At 40.4% G+C, this 17,894-nt stretch overlaps 1 protein-coding gene and 1 long non-coding RNA gene across 3 annotated transcripts in view; one reads left to right on the forward strand and one right to left on the reverse strand.

The window, feature by feature from the left end:
* LOC138760430 (apoptosis-stimulating of p53 protein 2-like) overlaps positions 1–17,894 on the forward strand; it is a 132,070-nt gene that overhangs the window by 60,673 nt on the left and 53,503 nt on the right. For both annotated transcript variants that reach the window (XM_069931013.1, XM_069931012.1), the window contains 3 exons: positions 335–509; positions 12,934–13,115; positions 13,870–14,034. In XM_069931013.1, coding sequence (XP_069787114.1) covers positions 335–509; positions 12,934–13,115; positions 13,870–14,034 — 522 coding nt within the window. The remainder of the gene's footprint in view (positions 1–334; positions 510–12,933; positions 13,116–13,869; positions 14,035–17,894) is intronic.
* Positions 39–12,672, reverse strand: LOC138760439 (uncharacterized). Its single transcript, XR_011355602.1, has 3 exons — positions 12,606–12,672; positions 12,005–12,067; positions 39–733 (listed from the first exon to the last, which is right to left on the reverse strand). It is a non-coding gene; the product is annotated as an uncharacterized lncRNA (long non-coding RNA).

A 17,894-nucleotide genomic window follows, 5' to 3' on the forward strand; every position in this document is an offset into this window, starting at 1 on the left:
CTAGCATTTTCAAATAGAATTTCCTGTCGTGCTGAGCGTTTTGCAAAATTTCATGTTTTAATTTCAATCTGAATCTGGAGAAATTGATGTTTAAAATGTACGAAATCTTGTTGAATTCTGGTGTCCATCTTCAGTCTTATTTACCTTACCTAAGATGATGATTGTCTCATGAGAAAGTGGCTGCAAAGGTTCATTTAATTGCAAAAAGCAAAATATTGCTGGAAATGCAGAATTAAAACTGCTAATAAAAGGATTCCGTGCTGAAATCTCACACAATATATATTTTCTGGGTATGAAGATTTTGATATTTACATGGTCTTTCTAAAAAATTTAGGAACAGCATTTGAGGCACCTCAAACAACAGGACCACCGTGAGCGACACCGAGCCGCCGAACAGGAGAAGTTGAAAAAGCTTCGAGAGCTTGCAGAAAGTCAAGAGGCCAAATTAAAGAATGTGCGAACACTTAAAGGACAAGTGGAACGAAACCGACTGAGCAATGGGGAGCTGGGTGAGTTGTAACTGTTAAAGGTACTGCTGGAAAGATATGCAATAAGAAGATGAATATTCAAATGAAAACGTCCCCAGTAAGTTTTGAAGCAGGGTCTCAAGCTGAAACTGTGACCATCCCTTTCCTTCTTCCAGCAGCAAATCTTTTGCTCTCGATTCTGGTCTCTTGCGTCTCTGTCCTTCTTGTGTTTTGTCATCGAGCATCATTATCATGGATGGACAGGACTTGGAAGAGAACAGCAGAATTTTGGATTACTTTCCAACAGATTTGTTTATTGAATATCTAATATAAAAATCTGTTCATTTAATATTGAGTTGAGCAATGAAAGCTGGCCAGGAATGTGTTAGAATAATCACATCTACAGGTAATAGGTTATGCCTGAGGGTTTTTGCTGCACATAAATGCATGGACTGAATCTGGTGATGTTACAAAATGGGCTGTGTCTGTGAGAACATCTGTTTGTCGTCTCGGTGATACAGGTGCCTCAAAGCTCATCTTAGATCGCATAACATTGAGGTTACGAATGTGGTGTTTTAATTACCCACAGTTCCCATGCAGAAGGATGTGGGGTTGTTAACTCTGAGATAAGGTTTGTGAAATAATCAGAGCTAATGCACAAGCCTCTCCACTACTTGGCTGAATAAATATTCTGCTAACCTATCCAGGATGACAACTTAGAGTCCATGCAAACCTAAAAGGAAATGATGGTGAAAGGATAGTTACGCTTCACGGAACAGGTCCTTCGGTCCAACTTGTCTATGTTTGATCAATCCCAGCTTGATCAAGTTGGCATTCGGAGCTTGTCCCATTTCCTCGGATTTGGTCCACATCTTTCTCAACCCTTCCTATTCATATATCTGTCCAAATGTCTTTTGAGTGTCATAATGGTTTGAGTGTCTATAGTGTGGCGGCTTGCCTGCCAGAAAATTGAACCAGCTTGGGAAGTCTCAGGCAATGCGATGACGTCAGCTATGCATGGCGCGGGATTTTAAAAAGTGTGCGGGTCCAACATTAAACTGTTGTTTTCTGTTTGAACTCAACTCGACTACAACTCTTCATTACACACCGAGATTTAGCGACCACATTTGTGACCCCGATGGGCCCAAACGGCTCTTGGACCCAAAATGGGCAACTCAACAGTTTCCTTCAAACTGCCTGTGTTCTGGACAAATCAACCAGAAGTGTGGTTTGGACAAGCTGAGGCACAATTCCACATTTGTCAAAGAGTGGCAGATGCCACTAAATACTACTATATGGAAAGTGCCCTCGGCCAAGAAACAGCAGGTCAGTCAAGTAGTCGACTTCCTCCATGATCCACTAGATCACGGTAGGTATCTAGCTCTTAAAGACTTACTTCTCCACACATACAGTGTCTCCTGACGTGAGCAAGCTGCATGGCTCTTGTATATGGACGGCTTGGGTGTCCACGCCCTTTCGAAGCTAATGACGGAAATGTTGGAGTTGGCAGAAGATCATAAACCTTGTTTGTTCTTTGAGCAAATATTCTTAGAGCAGATGCCAGAGGATATCTGCCTCACATTGGCTGCTGAAGACTTTGCAGACCACCGTGCAGGAACAGCCCATGCAGATGTTCTGTGGCACGGGAAGCAGCAGGGCGGATTCCCTGCTGAAATTAGTGCTGCATCACGCCCAAAGGCCCAGTTGATGGGGTTCTGGAGCGGGCCGTTGTCGATCGCTGTGTGCATTTCTGGGAAACGCCAGGGCCAGTCGTTACTAATGGCTACGGCTACAGCCTGCTTTATGTATGGGACGAGTCTCCGGGAGCAAGTTTCTGGTCAACACAGGAGCTGAAATTAGTGTCCTTCCTCTGACCGGATTTGATAAACGTACCAGGAGTGTAGGCCCAGTTCTCACAGCAGTCAACAAAAGTGCAACCCACGAGATTCGATGGCAACAAATACTCCCGGAGGTTCACACTGGCTGCAGTCTCTCAGCCATTGCTTGGAGCAGTCTTTGTCAGAGCTCATTCGCTGCTGGTAGATTTAATGAGGGCAGGCTGGTGATACAAAAATCTTTCAATCTTTCCACCTAGGAGAAGCCAAACTACCTGCCCTGCATTTAGACTCTAGTGTACTCCATTAATGAATCTGCCAAGGTTCTTGAGGAGTTTCCAGACATCGTTGTGCCACAGTTCTCCATGACCACACCCAAACATGGCGTCACACATCATATCCTGATGAATGGACCTCCACTTCACGCCCAAGCCTGCCGACTACCCCCCACAAGCTGTGCCTGGCCAAACAAGAATTCCTCAAGATGGAGGAAATGGGGATCATGTGCAGGTCCGACAACCCGTGGGCTTCCCCACTTCACATGGTACGCAAGGCTGCAGGAGATTGGAGATGGTGTGGGGATTACAATGCCACCATTACAGACAGCTACCCTGTGCCTCATATACAGGACTTTACTGCAAATTGCCATGGAGCCAGGGTATTCTCGAAGATTGATTTGGTATGAGGGTATCATAAGATCCCATGAACCTATATGACGTACCCAAAACTTCTATCATAATACCTTCTGGTCTCTTCGAGTTTCTGCGTATGCCATTTGGCCTTCAGAATGGTGCACAGACGTTCCAATGGCTTATGGATGCAAAAGTGTGAGGAATGGACTTTCTCTTTGTGTACTTGGACGACATACTCGTCATCAGCCACTCCGACAAAGAGCACCTTCAGCATCTGCGTTTCCTCTGCTGTCACCTATAAGACTTTGGTCGAACAATAAACCCCATGAAATATAATTCAATCTGACATTAATCGACTTTTTGGGACATCAGATCAGCAGCCAGGGTGTAATTCCATTACCAGCCAAAATGGAGGCCATCCTCAAATTTGCAAAACCTCTCTCAGTCAAAGGCCTACAGGAGTTTGTAGGTATGGTCAATTTCTACTGTCGTTTTCTGCCACCCACAGCCCAGGTCATGAAGCCCCTGTTCATAAAAGCCTCATGCCCATAAAAGCTAAGGACCTGGAATGGACAGAGGAGGCCATGACAAGGTTTGAGAATACTAAAAAGCGCCATGAATGGATAGACTGACTACATTAACAGTGGACGCATCAGGTTCAGTAGTGAGCGGAGTATTGGAGCAGAGCATCAATGGACACTGGAAGCCTCTTGCATTCTTTAGTAGGCACCTACGACCCCTGGAGACAAAATAAAGTGCTTTTGATAGGGAGGTACTGGTCTGTACCTGGTAGTTCGATATTTCTGCTATTTCGTGGAGGGCAAAGACTTCACAGTATTCATGGACCACAAACGTTTGCATTCACAAAAGTGTCAGATCCGTAGTCAGCCTCTCAACAGCACCACCTCTCTTACATATCTGAGTTCACCACAGGGATTAAGCACACCTCTGGTAAGAGTAACATGGTAGCGGATGCACTGTCCCATTCCTGTATTCAGGCATTGCGATCCCCATCTCTTGGGGTTGACTATATGGTGCTTGCTGAAATGCAACAAGAAGAGAGATTCCAGGGTACTAAACTATAGTCATTGGTCTGCGCCTCAAGGATATTGTCTTTAGATCTAATGGACTCTCCTTTGCGATGTGTCCATGGGTCAGCCACGCCCATCATCAAAGCTGCCCGGAGATGACACATCTTTGCACTTCACGGATTGGCACTCTCCTCAATTCGCGCAACGGTCCGTCTGGTTTCCAACAAATTCGTCTGGCAGGTTGCCTGTTGGGCTAAGACATGCACAGACTGCCAGACGGCTGAGGTGCAGTGACATGTGAAGGCACCGCTTCAACCCTTCAAGCCACCACAACAAAGGTTCAACCACGTGCACGTCGACATTGTCGGCCCACTCCTGGTGTCACATGGGTTGAAGTATCTGTTCACCATTGTGGACAGGTTCACTAGGTGGCCAGAAGCAGTCCTGTTGTTGGATTCCTCCACTGAGTTTTATGCCAGGGCATTCGTATCTGCCTGGGTGTATCGTTTTGGTCTTCCCTCCCATGTCACTGCTGAAACGGTCCGCAGTTTCCCACTGCTTTATGGGACACGCACTCTTGACTGTTTGGAATATGGATCCATCTCACGACAGCCTACCATCTGCAGTCCAACAACCTAGTTGAAAGATTCCACAGGCACCTAAAGACTGCATTGATGGCCCGCCTCCATCATTGAGATACCCTAAATACTCATTGATATACAGACTGCACCCAAGGAGGATCTCCAGTCATCAGTGGCGAAATTGGTATACAGGGCTCCACTCATCGTGCCTGGAGAATTTGTCCCAACAACCCCAGGACAGGAAGAGCACCCCTCTGAAGTCCTAAATAATCTGCAGGAGCGGCTCGGCAAACTGGCCCGGTTCCCACATCACGACACATTATCATGACATCCTTCTTTCCGAGAGATTTAAAAAGCTGTGAATTTGTGTTTGTGCGAAGAGGTGCACATGGACCATCTCTGCCACGGCATTTATAAGTACTGCGGCATAATAGCACAACCTATGTGCTGGTTATAAGTGGGAGATCAGAGACATTCACAATTGAGCGCTTTAAACCTGCACACCTAGACCTGGACAAGCCTGTAGCAGTACCACCAGCGTGCAAAGGAGGGAGACCACCCAAGCACAACAGTAAGGCAGAGACAGAGACACTGACGTTAATGGCTTCAAATACCAGCTCTGGGGCTGGGGTTGCCAATTTGCCTGCCAGGAAATTGAAACAGCTTGGGAAGCCTCAGGCAGCACAATGACCTCACCTTTGGCTATGTGTGGCATTGGAGTGGCTGGGAGCTCAGGGTTTTAAAAAGTGCTCGGGTCCAACAGTAAATTGTTGTTTTCAATTTGAACTCTACTCGACTACGACCTTTCATTTTGCACCGATTCGGCGACCACAATAGTTTCCTTTGGCAAATCATTCAAGATAAGGACTACTCTACGTGTGTCCCTTGGGTTTCTGTTAATTCTGTGCACTTTCACTTTAAACATGTGTTACTGTGACAGATTGTTATATTTTATATTATGTATAGATATATTTTTGGAAGATAAATTGTGGGGGGCAGGGAGGTTTAGTGTAGGTCACAAATACACACAAACACTTCACAACACAGATCCCATTTAAAATACCAGAGTTCTGCTCAAGCCAGTCAGTCTCGACTCCAAGTGCCTTTGTAAATACAATGGAAACTGCTTTGCTGAAAGACTTCACAAGTAGGTGTTAATTGGACATGTTGTGGAATAATTGGAAAGCAACAGCTGAATGGACTCAGAAGATTGGGTCCAGTGCTGCAGTCTGTGTGAATACACTTTGCTGTTCTAAGAGGGTCATGTGGTTTTCTCTGTAAGAGAGAGAGAGAGAGAGAGAGAATTCAGTTCTACAGTTTAGCAGCAGCAGATGACAAGTTTGTGGAAATGCCCCATTTTGGTTGTGAGTTCTTAGTTCAGCCTGTTCAAAGCCCTTGTGGTCCATACAAGAGTAGATGGCTGGCTATATAATGTTTCACCTGAGATAAGGCAAACCGAAAAGGAACTCTGTGGTGACCTGAAAGAAAGGGGTTATCATCTAGAAAACCCTGATGGGGCAGGTTTCTTCGGCAGGACACTGAAGTGGCTGATCGGAAGGAATCAGTTGTGTGTGTCCAATGAGCAATAAATCTCCCTCTGAAAACCAACAAGAACCTTTCTGAGTGGTAACTATTTACCTTTCAAGCACCAAAGCCTGGTGAAGATTCATAAACGTTAAATTCTGTGCATGTTATCTTTTCTTTGGCTTGGCTTCGCGGACGAAGATTTATGGAGGGGGTAAAAAGTCCACGTCAGCTGCAGGCTCGTTTGTGGCTGACCAGTCCGATGCGGGACAGGCAGACACGATTGCAGCGGTTGCAAGGGAAAATTGGTTGGTTGGGGTTGGGTGTTGGGTTTTTCCTCCTTTGCCTTTTGTCAGTGAGGTGGGCTCTGCGGTCTTCTTCAAAGGAGGCTGCTGCCCGCCAAACTGTGAGGCGCCAAGATGCACGGTTTGAGGCGTTATCAGCCCACTGGCGGTGGTCAATGTGGCAGGCACCAAGAGATTTCTTTAGGCAGTCCTTGTACCTTTTCTTTGGTGCACCTCTGTCACGGTGGCCAGTGGAGAGCTCGCCATATAATACGATCTTGGGAAGGCGATGGTCCTCCATTCTGGAGACGTGACCCATCCAGCGCAGCTGGATCTTCAGCAGCGTGGACTCGATGCTGTCGACCTCTGCCATCTCGAGTACCTCGACGTTAGGGGTGTGAGCGCTCCAATGGATGTTGAGGATGGAGCGGAGACAACGCTGGTGGAAGCGTTCTAGGAGCCGTAGGTGGTGCCGGTAGAGGACCCATGATTCGGAGCCGAACAGGAGTGTGGGTATGACAATGTTATAGGAATTGGCTAATACCGGGGAACTTGAAGGAATGAGAAGTAAGATTGGATTTTGAATCAAAGAATTTTTCTGAACTTATACGTACGCTTAGAATTAGAAGGGAGTTAAGGTAGATTAAGTTAATAGTAATAAGTTTAAGTTTGATCCTGTTCTTATGTTTAAAGAAAATTAAAAGTAATTTTTGTTTAAATAACCATTTGTCTTGGTTAATTTCTATTGCTGTTGGGTTTTTGGGTCCTCTGGGCCCCTTCACACCATCTAGCCCTAGAATTGTCTACTGTGGATGTGGAATTGAATTTAATGTAGTGTCTTAATGTTGCTGATGTGCAATAAACATAATGAGAAATTGAGGATAGACTCTTGGTGACACTGAAGGTAACATAGCAGTAATTAGTTGAGCCACTTCCATTTTTTTCCCCACATTCCTAATGAAGAGCTCAGGCTAGAAACTTAGATTGCTTTTTAGTTCCTATGGATGCTGTGGACCTGCTGAATTTTTCCAACATTTTTGTACACTGTGCAAGCCACTGCTAGGATTCAGCAACAATTGAATAGGTAAGATGGAAACAAATTTGCATGATTCTACCTAGCCTTCGGCTTCTGTTTCTTTCTCGACTTGGACTAATTTTTTGACAAAAGAACCTGTCCCATCGGGCAAAAGATGCATGAGTTTAAAAACACAAGTCACCATGTAAACTTTCTTATCTGCTGTTATCTGATTCTTGAACAGATCTTTCATTAGACATACAGAGTTCGAAGATTAATTGGTCACATGGATGTATTTGGGTAGTGTGGGCTCTTGGGCTGGAAAGACTTGTTACTGTGCTATATCGCCAAGTTAAATGAATAGTAAAAGACAGTCTTTTGATCATACAAACCCAATGTCATTGTGGCCCTTGGACTATTTAAAATGTACTCTCTGTGACATTATACTCTGAAGTTTAGTTTTTTTCCCATTATGCATTGTATGTAAGTATGGGTTCATTTGATGGCATAAAAACAAAGTTTTGCACGTGTTTTGCTATACGTGTGACAATAAACTCAGATGGCCTTGAAGGCTGCAGCGCGAACTTCAAAGTAAATAATTTGTGCTTAACGAGCTCAGTTCTTTTCGCTGCACTCACCCACAACCCTCTGCAATATCAAATTTTAGGCTCTAAATTTCTCTTGAAATCTTTATATTAAATTAATCAACTTCATCAAACGATAAACATAATTTTCTGCAACATTGAGACCAGTTTCTCATTACATTTCCATATGTCTCCAAAACAGCATTTTGTGGAACATTAGGGTTGTTCAACATATTCCATGTCTTCATCAGTTTACTTTTTTTTAAATTGACCTAAAACTTTTAAATATTTGCAAGCCAGGCCACTACATTCATGACTGATTCTCATTTTCCTTGCATTTCTTTAAGATATGGAAGGATGCCAGCTGGCCCATCAAATCTGCCAACAGTCATGATTTCATGTGTCCTTCTTGGATTCAGTTGATTTTTTTTTGAAGACTTTATTTAAAATTTTTATAACATGAATACAATAGAGAATTACATTTAAAGAAAAAAAAAATTAAAATGGTATGATTACAATATTACATCAAAAAACTACACAAAATAACCCCCCCCCTGTTAATTGTAACACAATATTAGTAATCTAACTTAAAATTAGTCCAGCCCTCCCCCCCCAAAATAAAGAGTGAAGAGTTAATAAAATTAACAATATTATACATGGAAAAAAAAATACCCACTTACAAAAAAAGAGATAAAACTTACCCTAAAAAAAATTCTAACAACAAAAAAATTTTTATCAATACTAAAATATCACGCTTAAACATATATTTAAATCAAACTTAAATGCATATAATTAGCAAACGGAGTCCACTTTAACTTATAAAAAAACATCCTATCCTGAATTGAAAAAGATATCCTTTCCATAGTCAAACAAAATTTCATCTCCAAATACCACTTATCTAAAGTTAATACATTTTTATCTTTCCAAGTAAGTGCTATACATTTCTTAGCCACGACTAAAGCTAAATAGATAAAGGAAATCTGATAATCCTCTAAACCTAAATCAATTAATGATTGCATGTTCCCCAATAAAAATATATCGGGATCTAATACAAGATGGATATTATATAAACTGTTAAAAATAGATTGAATACCTTTCCAAAACTGTTGCAATCGATCACAAAGCCAAACAATATGCAAAAAAGTATTGGCCGTCTGATCACATCGAAAACAAGAATCCAACTTACTAAGACCACATTTTTTAAATTTCTCCGGCGTTAAATATAGCTGATGAATAAAATTATAATTAATCATCGCTAGTCTAGCGTTAATTAATTTCCGAATACTATTCTGACAAATTTCCATCCAAGCTTCTTCAGCTATTTTATGTCCTAAATCTTTTTCCCATTTCAACTTATCTTTATCCCAGTCTTTTTTACTATCAATTTCTTGTAAAATACAATACAAATCAGATATATATCCCTTTTTTGGTATTGAAAGTACATATTCTTCAAAACTAGATTCAGGTAATAAAATCATATGTCGACCACATAACTGTTTTACAAAAGATCTTAATTGATAATAAACAAATATAGAATTTCCACTAATACCATATTTCCTTTGTAATTCGTCAAAGGAACAAAAACAACCCTCAGAAAAACAATCAGATAAATTTTTTATTCCCTTCTTTTTCCATTGTTTCAAAGTGGCATTGGAGACCGTAAAAGGAACAAGTTGATTATTATATAATGGCAATCTTCCAGAATATATATTTTTAAGTCCCAATTTTTTAAGTTTACTTGACCATAAATTCAATAAATGTTTCAATATTGGCACATCGTAAGTTCGTAGTAAATTTTTATTCCATCGAAACAAAAACTCATGAGGAAATTTTTCTAAAATAACCGCCATTTCTATCTTTACCCAACTAGATGGGTCGTCCATATTCATTAATGCACTAAGAAATTTAAATTGAGCTGCTTCGTAATAATGCTGAAAATTCGGTAATCTTAAACCTCCAAATTGAAAATCCCACATCAATTTTCTCATTGCTACTCTCGGAAATTTTCCCTTCCATAAGAATTCTCTAATCGCTTTATATAAGTCCTTAAAAAAACTTTTTTTTTTAAAAATAAGGTATTGATTGAAACAGATATTGTATTCTAGGAAAAATATTCATTTTTATGGTATTAATCCTCCCTAGTAAACCCAAAGGTAGATCCCTCCACCTAATCAAATCTAATTTAATCCTTTTTATTAAAGGAAGATAATTAATTTGTATAATTCTTGAAATTTCGTATTAACATTAATTCCTAAATATTTAATTTGTGTAGTCCACTTCAAATTTGTAATATTTTTATACACTGAATAATCATCTTTACAAATTGGCAAAATTTCACTTTTAGCCCAATTTACTTTATAACCAGATAATTGGCCATAAATTTCTAAACATTCTTGAATTGCAGGTAAAGAAGTATCCGGATCCACCAAATATAATAAAGCATCATCAGCAAATAAATTAATCTTGTATTCCTCATTCAGAACTCTCATACCTTTAACATTTTCATTTTCACGTATTAATTGTGCTAAAGGTTCAATAACTATAGCAAATAAAGCAGGTGACAACGGACATCCTTGTCTAGTAGATCTTGTCAAACTAAAAGATTCTGAAATTTGGCCATTAACAGCAATTCTAGCCTTCGGGCTATTATATAAAGCCTTTATCAATCCAATAAATGAAGAACCAAAACTAAATTTCTCAAGTACTTTGAACAGAAACTTCCATTCCACTCTATCAAAAGCCTTTTCTGCATCCAATGAAACCACTATTGGATAATTCAACTGAAATTTAGATTTATTTATCAAGGTTATTAACCGTAAAATATTATCTGACGCATACCTATTTTTTTATAAATCCCGTTTGATCACCATGTATAATTTTAGGGAGATATTGAGCTAATCTATTAGCCATAATTTTAGCTACAATTTTATAATCTACATTTAACAACGATATTGGTCTATAAGAAGAAACCTGTAAAGGGTCTTTATCTTTTTTTGGTATAATCGTCTGTAAAAGGTTTATCTAACTCTTGTCTATCTTCTTGATTCAATTGTGGCAAGTTAATATTTTTCAAGAAAGAATCTATTGCGTCTCCAGTTACATCTTTACATTCTGAAGTATACAATTGTTTATAGAAATTACAAAATTCCTCATTAATCTCCTTTTGATTAAAAGTAATACCTGATTTCTTTCTAATTGCTGGTACAATCCTAGATAATTGTTCCTTTTTTAATTGCCATGACAAAACTTTATGAGCTTTCTCACCCCATTCATAAAACTTATGCTTAGTTCGATTCATTAAACATTCAAACCGATATGTTTGTAATTCATTATATTTAAATTTTAAATTAGTTAATTGATTCTTTTGCATTTCGGTAGCATGTTTTTGAAATTCTTTTTCAGTAGCAGTTATCTTTTTCTCTAAGTCTTCAATCTCTTTAATTCTCTCCTTCTTTACTTTAGAGGCATAACTGATAATTTGGCCTCGCAAAAAAGCTTTCATTGCATCCCATAAAACAAAATGACTAGAAACAGAATTACAGTTAATACCAATAAAAATTTCAATTTGCTGTTTTAAAAAACTAATAAATTCTGGTTTTTGCAATAGCATAGTATTAAATCTCCATCTTGAAGCTTTCTGAACATCTTGTGAACTCAAATATTCTAATAATAGTAATGAATGATCCGAAACCAATCTAGCCTTATACTCCACAGATGTAACCCTATCCTGCAAATGTGCTGATATTAAAAAATAATCAATTCTAGAAAAAGAATTATGTCACGAGGAATAAAAAGAAAAATCTTTCTCTATAGGATTAACTCTTCGCCAAATATCAATTAAATTCAAATCTCCCATCATATTAGTCACTTGAATTGCCATCTTAGACTTCTTCATTACTCTTGGGTACTTATCCAATAAAGGCTCCAATACCACATTCAAATCTCCCCCAATCATCACATGAGAGTTCGATTGTCCAAGTAATAAAGATATATCCACATCAAAAACTGTATCTTCAACATTAGGAGCATAAACATCAAGCAAAGTCCATACCTCATTAAAGATTGTACAATTTAATTTTAATAATCTTCCACTATTTTTCTCTTCGTTCTGTAACTGGAATGGTAGATTCTTATGTACCAAAATTGCCACACCTTTTGCCTTAGAATTAAACGAAGAATAAAAAACTTGCCCAACCCATTCACGTTTGAGTTTCAAATGTTCCTTATCTGTTAGATTCAGTTGGTTAATAAAGGGATTGGTCTATCTGTAGATCTCGAATGGTTTAACCTTATCCTCTTTGGGGAAGAATAAGAGGTGATCTTATTTAGACACATGCAAACCTGACAGGAATCAACAGTCATTTAAGTTTAAATGAAAAAAAATTCAACTGGTTTGTGAATCTTTGCAATTCTGTACCCACAAGAACTGTGCTTGCCTTGCCAATTATCGTACTTGTTTGGATTGATTTGTAGGCTCTTTAAGAATCCTGAAAATTAGGGACTGATGAAAATACAGACCAGGTAGATTGGTTGAGCAGTATTTAAGTTTCTCCCACTCATCTCTCTCTTCATATCAACCTCCCACCAAGCTCTTCCTTCACTATCCTACTTTTTCTCCTCCACCTCTTGCCCCCTCTTCTCCCTTTTTCTACCTTTCTCACACTGAACAATCACATTTTAGCGGTAGCTATGCCTCTTGCCTCTTTTTATCAATCCTCCAAAACAGCTTTGGTTAAATCCACGTGAATGTCATACCTCATTATGATCTCATTAGGATGAGCACGGTTAGCTTTGATTGTTTTGAAGTGAAGCTCAATTTCTTAGCCAATTGGCTTTCAGTATTCAAATAAGTTCAATATATTTGCAAGCATTATTCAGTTAGCTTAATTAACATTTTGTAAAAAATGTGGTGCAATTTTTGTCGTATTCTGAAAAATGATGAATTCTGGCACTAAATACGTGGATTTTTTATTGTTTCAGTTGAGGAGATTGAACAGATGAATAGTCTCTTCCAACAGAAGCAGAGAGAGTTGGTATTTGCTATTGCAAAGGTGGAAGAGCTAACCAGGCAATTGGACATGTTGAAAAGTGGAAAGATTGATGGTTACCATGACAACCAATCTGCTGTAGCTGAGTTTGACAGGCTCTACAAAGAATTACAGGTAATGAATTGGATATTAAAAAGATTCACCTACAGGAACATTGTTTAATGTTTGATATGTGCAATAATGATTGTTGAACAAAAGGACTGACCCTGTAATTAACCTTGTCTGATAAGAGACAATAAAGATCACTTTTTTATTTGGTAAGTCACTAATCTATCTGAGTATTTTCTTAGTAAGGCATTCTTTTAACAGCTATTTCAACTTTACCTGGTAGTTCTTGTTTAATTTCCCAGGGCTGATCTGGGATGTGATCACTTTGTTTATGTTCCAGGTGGCATTAATTGATATTTTGTGTGCTCAAATTTTATTTCCTAACTTCTTCCCCTTTTCTCCATCCCTGTCTAAATGAGAGGAGGCTCATAGTCTCCTACAGTTGTTTTTGAAGTTGGGGTTTGGCAGTGGAAAGACCCAACCTCTAATCTAAACAAAACTGTTTCTCCCACTTCTCTATTCGGAACTGCAAAAAAAATCAGCACCTTTCCAAGCAGCTCTTCCCTCTCTTGTCCTTTTTCCTCCAATACTGCATTTGTTTTTTTAGAGTTAGATCACAAAGAAAAGGATAGCAAATCTGAAATTCTATCCTTTTCATTGAATTGTTGCAACAAATTTATTCTAATTTACAATTAGTTGCAAATAAATTCTTAAATAATTAATTGAAAAATTAATTCAAATTCTTGGGTTGTAGTTTTCCAAACTTCATAATAATATTTACCAAAGAAAGGAATGAATATTTTTTTGTTTCATCAATTAGTTAAGGAATAAATTGAACCAGGAGCAGAATGCAAAGCTTCAGCATCAAAGAGAGACCCTGAACAAGCGCAATTCTGAAGTTGCATCGATGGACAGACGCATTGGCGATCTGCGCGAACGTTTGTGGAAAAAGAAGGCTGCTTTACAACAAAAGGAGAATGTGCCAGTAAGTTTGGTCTACCACTAACATTAAAATATTTACCATTTCTCAAATGAATACAGCTATCTTCAACTCTGCCTAGTATTTGCTGCCCTGCCTTTTACTAGTTTTGTTGTCCTCATTGTTTTTGTATTTGACTTCAGGCTCCTCAGGCCACCTTTTATTTTTTCCCTCAGCCTCTTGCTTAGCACATTTTTTGATTTTCTTCCATTGTTAATATAAACTGTTGGAAGTTTTGTATATGATAAGTACTCTTTGCAAGTTGCAAATTGATTTTAATTTGTGATTCAGAAGCGAATATTTTGGCTTTGTGGTTGGCCTCTTAATTTACTAATAGAAAACATGGGTAGGAAGGGTGATGAGATCCTGCAAAGAGAGTTCAGGGAGTCAGGCACTAGGATGAAGGACAGGACCTCCAGGGTTGTGATCTCAGGATTGCTACCTGTGCCACGTGCTGGTGAGGTTAGAAATAGATGGATAATGCAGCTCACCGCGTAGCTAAAGCAATGTTGTAGGAGGTAAGGCTTCAGATGTCTGGATCATTGGGCTCTCTTCAGGGAAGGTGGGACCTGTACCGATGGGACAGTTTGTGGAAGAGGACTAATATCCTTGGGGGGGGGGGGGGGACAGGGACATTTGCTAGTGCTGCTTTGCGGGGGGAGGTGGGGGTTTAAACTAGATTTCCTGGGGGATGGGAACCAAAGTGTCAAAGTAGATTGAGGAGTGGAGGAGGAAAAAGATTATGCTAAACTGGATTTAGAGACAGAAATCAAAGGGTGGGAATAATGTTCTCGGGTGCATCTATTTCAATACAAACAGTATTGTAGGAAAGGCAGATGAGCTTAGAACACAGATTAGCATGTGGCCATCAGTGAAACTTGGTTGCAGGAAGGGCTGGTCCGTCCGCTTAATGTTCATGTTTCCATGGTTTCAGACACAATAGAGGGGGAGAATTGAAAGAGGGAGGAGTGGCATTGCTTGTCAGGGGAAATATAAGGAAAGTTGATGAAGGAAAGGCTATGGATCTTGTCTACATGGACTTTAGTAATAGTGGATGATTGTCGTTCAGACTGGAGGCTTGTGACTAGTGGTGTTCCTCAAGCATCAGTGCTGGGTCTATTATTGTTTGTCATCTATATCAATGATCTGGATGATAATGTGGCAAGTTTGCAAATGACTCAAAGTTTGGACTTGTAGTGACAGCAAGGATGCCTTCAAAACTTGCAGAGGGATATGGACCACCTGGAAAAATGGGCTGCAAAATGACAGATGGAAATTAATGCAGACAAATTTGAGGTGTTGCATTTTGGAAGGACAAATCGAGGTATAACATGCACAGTAAACTGTAGGGCACTGAAGAGTGTGGCAGAATAGAGGAATCGAAGAATTCAGAAACATAATTCCCTGAAAGTGATGTCGGAAGTAGATAGTGAAGAAAGCTTTTAGCACATAGGCCTTCATAAATCAAAGTATTGAACTGAGTTGTGAGGTAATTGGTAAAGTTGTGTAAGATATTGGTGAGGCCAAATTTGGAGTATTGTGTCCAGTTTTGGTTACCTAACTACAGGAAAGATAGCAATGAAATTGAAAGAGTGATTTACTAGGATGTTGCTGGGGCTGGAGGGACTGAATTACAGGGAAGATTCAAGTTTATATGTCATCTGATTGTACCAATACAACCCAATAAAAGTGTTCTCTGGTCCACAGTGCAGAACAATGCAAATCATGTGTAGTGTGGCGGCTCGCCCACTCAACAGGCGAGCCGGCTCACAGAGTCGCGGGCAAGACCGTGGCAGATCTGACCGTGAGAGCTCCAGGTGCGGGGCAAGCCCACAGCCTGGCGGCTGACGTCATAAAGGTCTTGTGAGTCACAAGCGTCATCGGGTTCTGATATCTCAGATCAAGGTCATAGCATTCTTAGGAGGGAGGGTGAGCAGCCAGATGTCATGGACCATATAGGGACCAATGACATGGGTAGGAAGGGTGAAGAGGTCCTGTAAGGAGAGTTCAGGGAGTTAGGCACAAGGGCAGGACCTCCAGAGTTGTGATCTCAGGATTGCTACCAGTGCCACATACTATTGAGGTTAGAAATGGGAGGGATAATGCAGCTCAACACTGCGAGAGTTCTATTAAAGTCATTTGGTTCAACTCACTTTCGATCCTGCGTGGTTCTTTTACTTGCTGGGTGCCTAATGTGACTGCCTTGGTGACCCCGACGGTCCAAACGGCATTTGGACCGAATGATGACTGACCCAAGCTCGCAGAAGGCAGTTTCACTAAAACTGCTGAGTTTCTGGACCTCGCAGCCACAGGTCTGGTTTGAACAGGCTAAAGCACGATTTCAGGTCAGGAAAATTACCTCGGACACTACAAAGTACTGCTATGTGGTCGGTTCATTGAGGTAGGCTGCATCATTGACTTCCTACACCAGCCATCAGTTGTGGACAGGTATGAAACAATCAAGGCCCTTCTGTTCTGCACTTTTGGCTTCTGCTGTGAGCGCACAGTGCAGTTGCTCCACATGACCTTAATGAATGATATTCTGGTACTAGCAGATGGCCATAAACCATGTTTAATATTCGAACAAGTCACCCTTGAGCAGATACTAGAAGATATTCGCCTTCTCACCGCTAACGACGATTTCAGTGACCCACGCAAAGTAACGGCCCATGCAAATATCCTGTGGCACACCAAGCAGCATGGCAGGACCTCCATCAACCAAGTAGGTGCATCACGCCCTAAGGCCCGGGCCTTCCCCACACAGCCAATGAAGACGGTGACACCCACAGCAGGGAGTGACCCCAGTTCGGACTGTTGGTGTTTTTACCACCAAAAGTGTGGTTCAGGAGCCCACCATTGCCGCCCATTCTGTTCTGTTCCGGGAAACACCAGGGCTAGCCATTGCTAATGGCTATGGTGGCTGGCCACTGTGATAGCCTACTTTACTTATGGGACCAACCCTCTGGGCAAAAGTTCCTCTTATTCACAGGGGCAAAAGTTAGCATCTTGCCCCCTTCAAGCCATGACACCTGCACCAGGAAGTCAGTACCAGTGCTCACCACTACCAACAACAGCAGTATTTGCACATATGGCATGCAAACCATCCCACTACAGTTTGGTTCCAGCCATTTCACTTGGTCATTTATGCTGGCAACTGTGTCACAGCCTTTATTGTGTGCAGATTTCCTTCGGGCACTGCCTCCTAGGGGACCATAAGGGATGGTACCTAATGAATGCCAAGACCTTCCAGACCTTCTTGCTCAGTGAAGCCAAGTTACCAGCCCCATACCTAGACATTCATACCCCTTATCACTGGTGCATAGTGGCTGTACTCTGTACAACCTACAAAAGCCACTATAGTTACTTGCTTTGCTACCCCAAAAGCACGTCCCAAACTTGCAACCTCAGCCACCAAGAAGAGAAAGCTGTGCACTAAGTGCAGTCTGCCATTTCTTTAGATCTGGTTCCAGGAACTTTGTACACAATTGCAATGTAGCAGTAACTTTACCGGAAAGACAGCCAAAACCTTCACCGGGGATTTTGGAATTTGCAATAAGTATTGATTTTGCCAGTGACATAAAGCTTCCAAATAAAAAAATGTTGAAAAAATATCACCTCCACCAGAAGTACAAATCTGTCAACTTTTAAGTTAATTCTACATTTACATTGTTTGAAACTATCTAGAGTTTTACTTTCAATAATGTATATAATTCGGTTTTGCCTGAGAATATTGGTGTTACAATTTAGGAAGACTGGTTTATTGCTTGACAAAATAATGATTCCCTGTGGCGGTTACCCCCTATAACAAATGTACCATTTTGGATACTGTTGTATGGAAACGACCTACCAGAGACGAGCCATGGCAA

Source organism: Narcine bancroftii, chromosome 4 (assembly GCF_036971445.1).
Source record: "Narcine bancroftii isolate sNarBan1 chromosome 4, sNarBan1.hap1, whole genome shotgun sequence".
NCBI lineage: Eukaryota > Metazoa > Chordata > Chondrichthyes > Torpediniformes > Narcinidae > Narcine > Narcine bancroftii.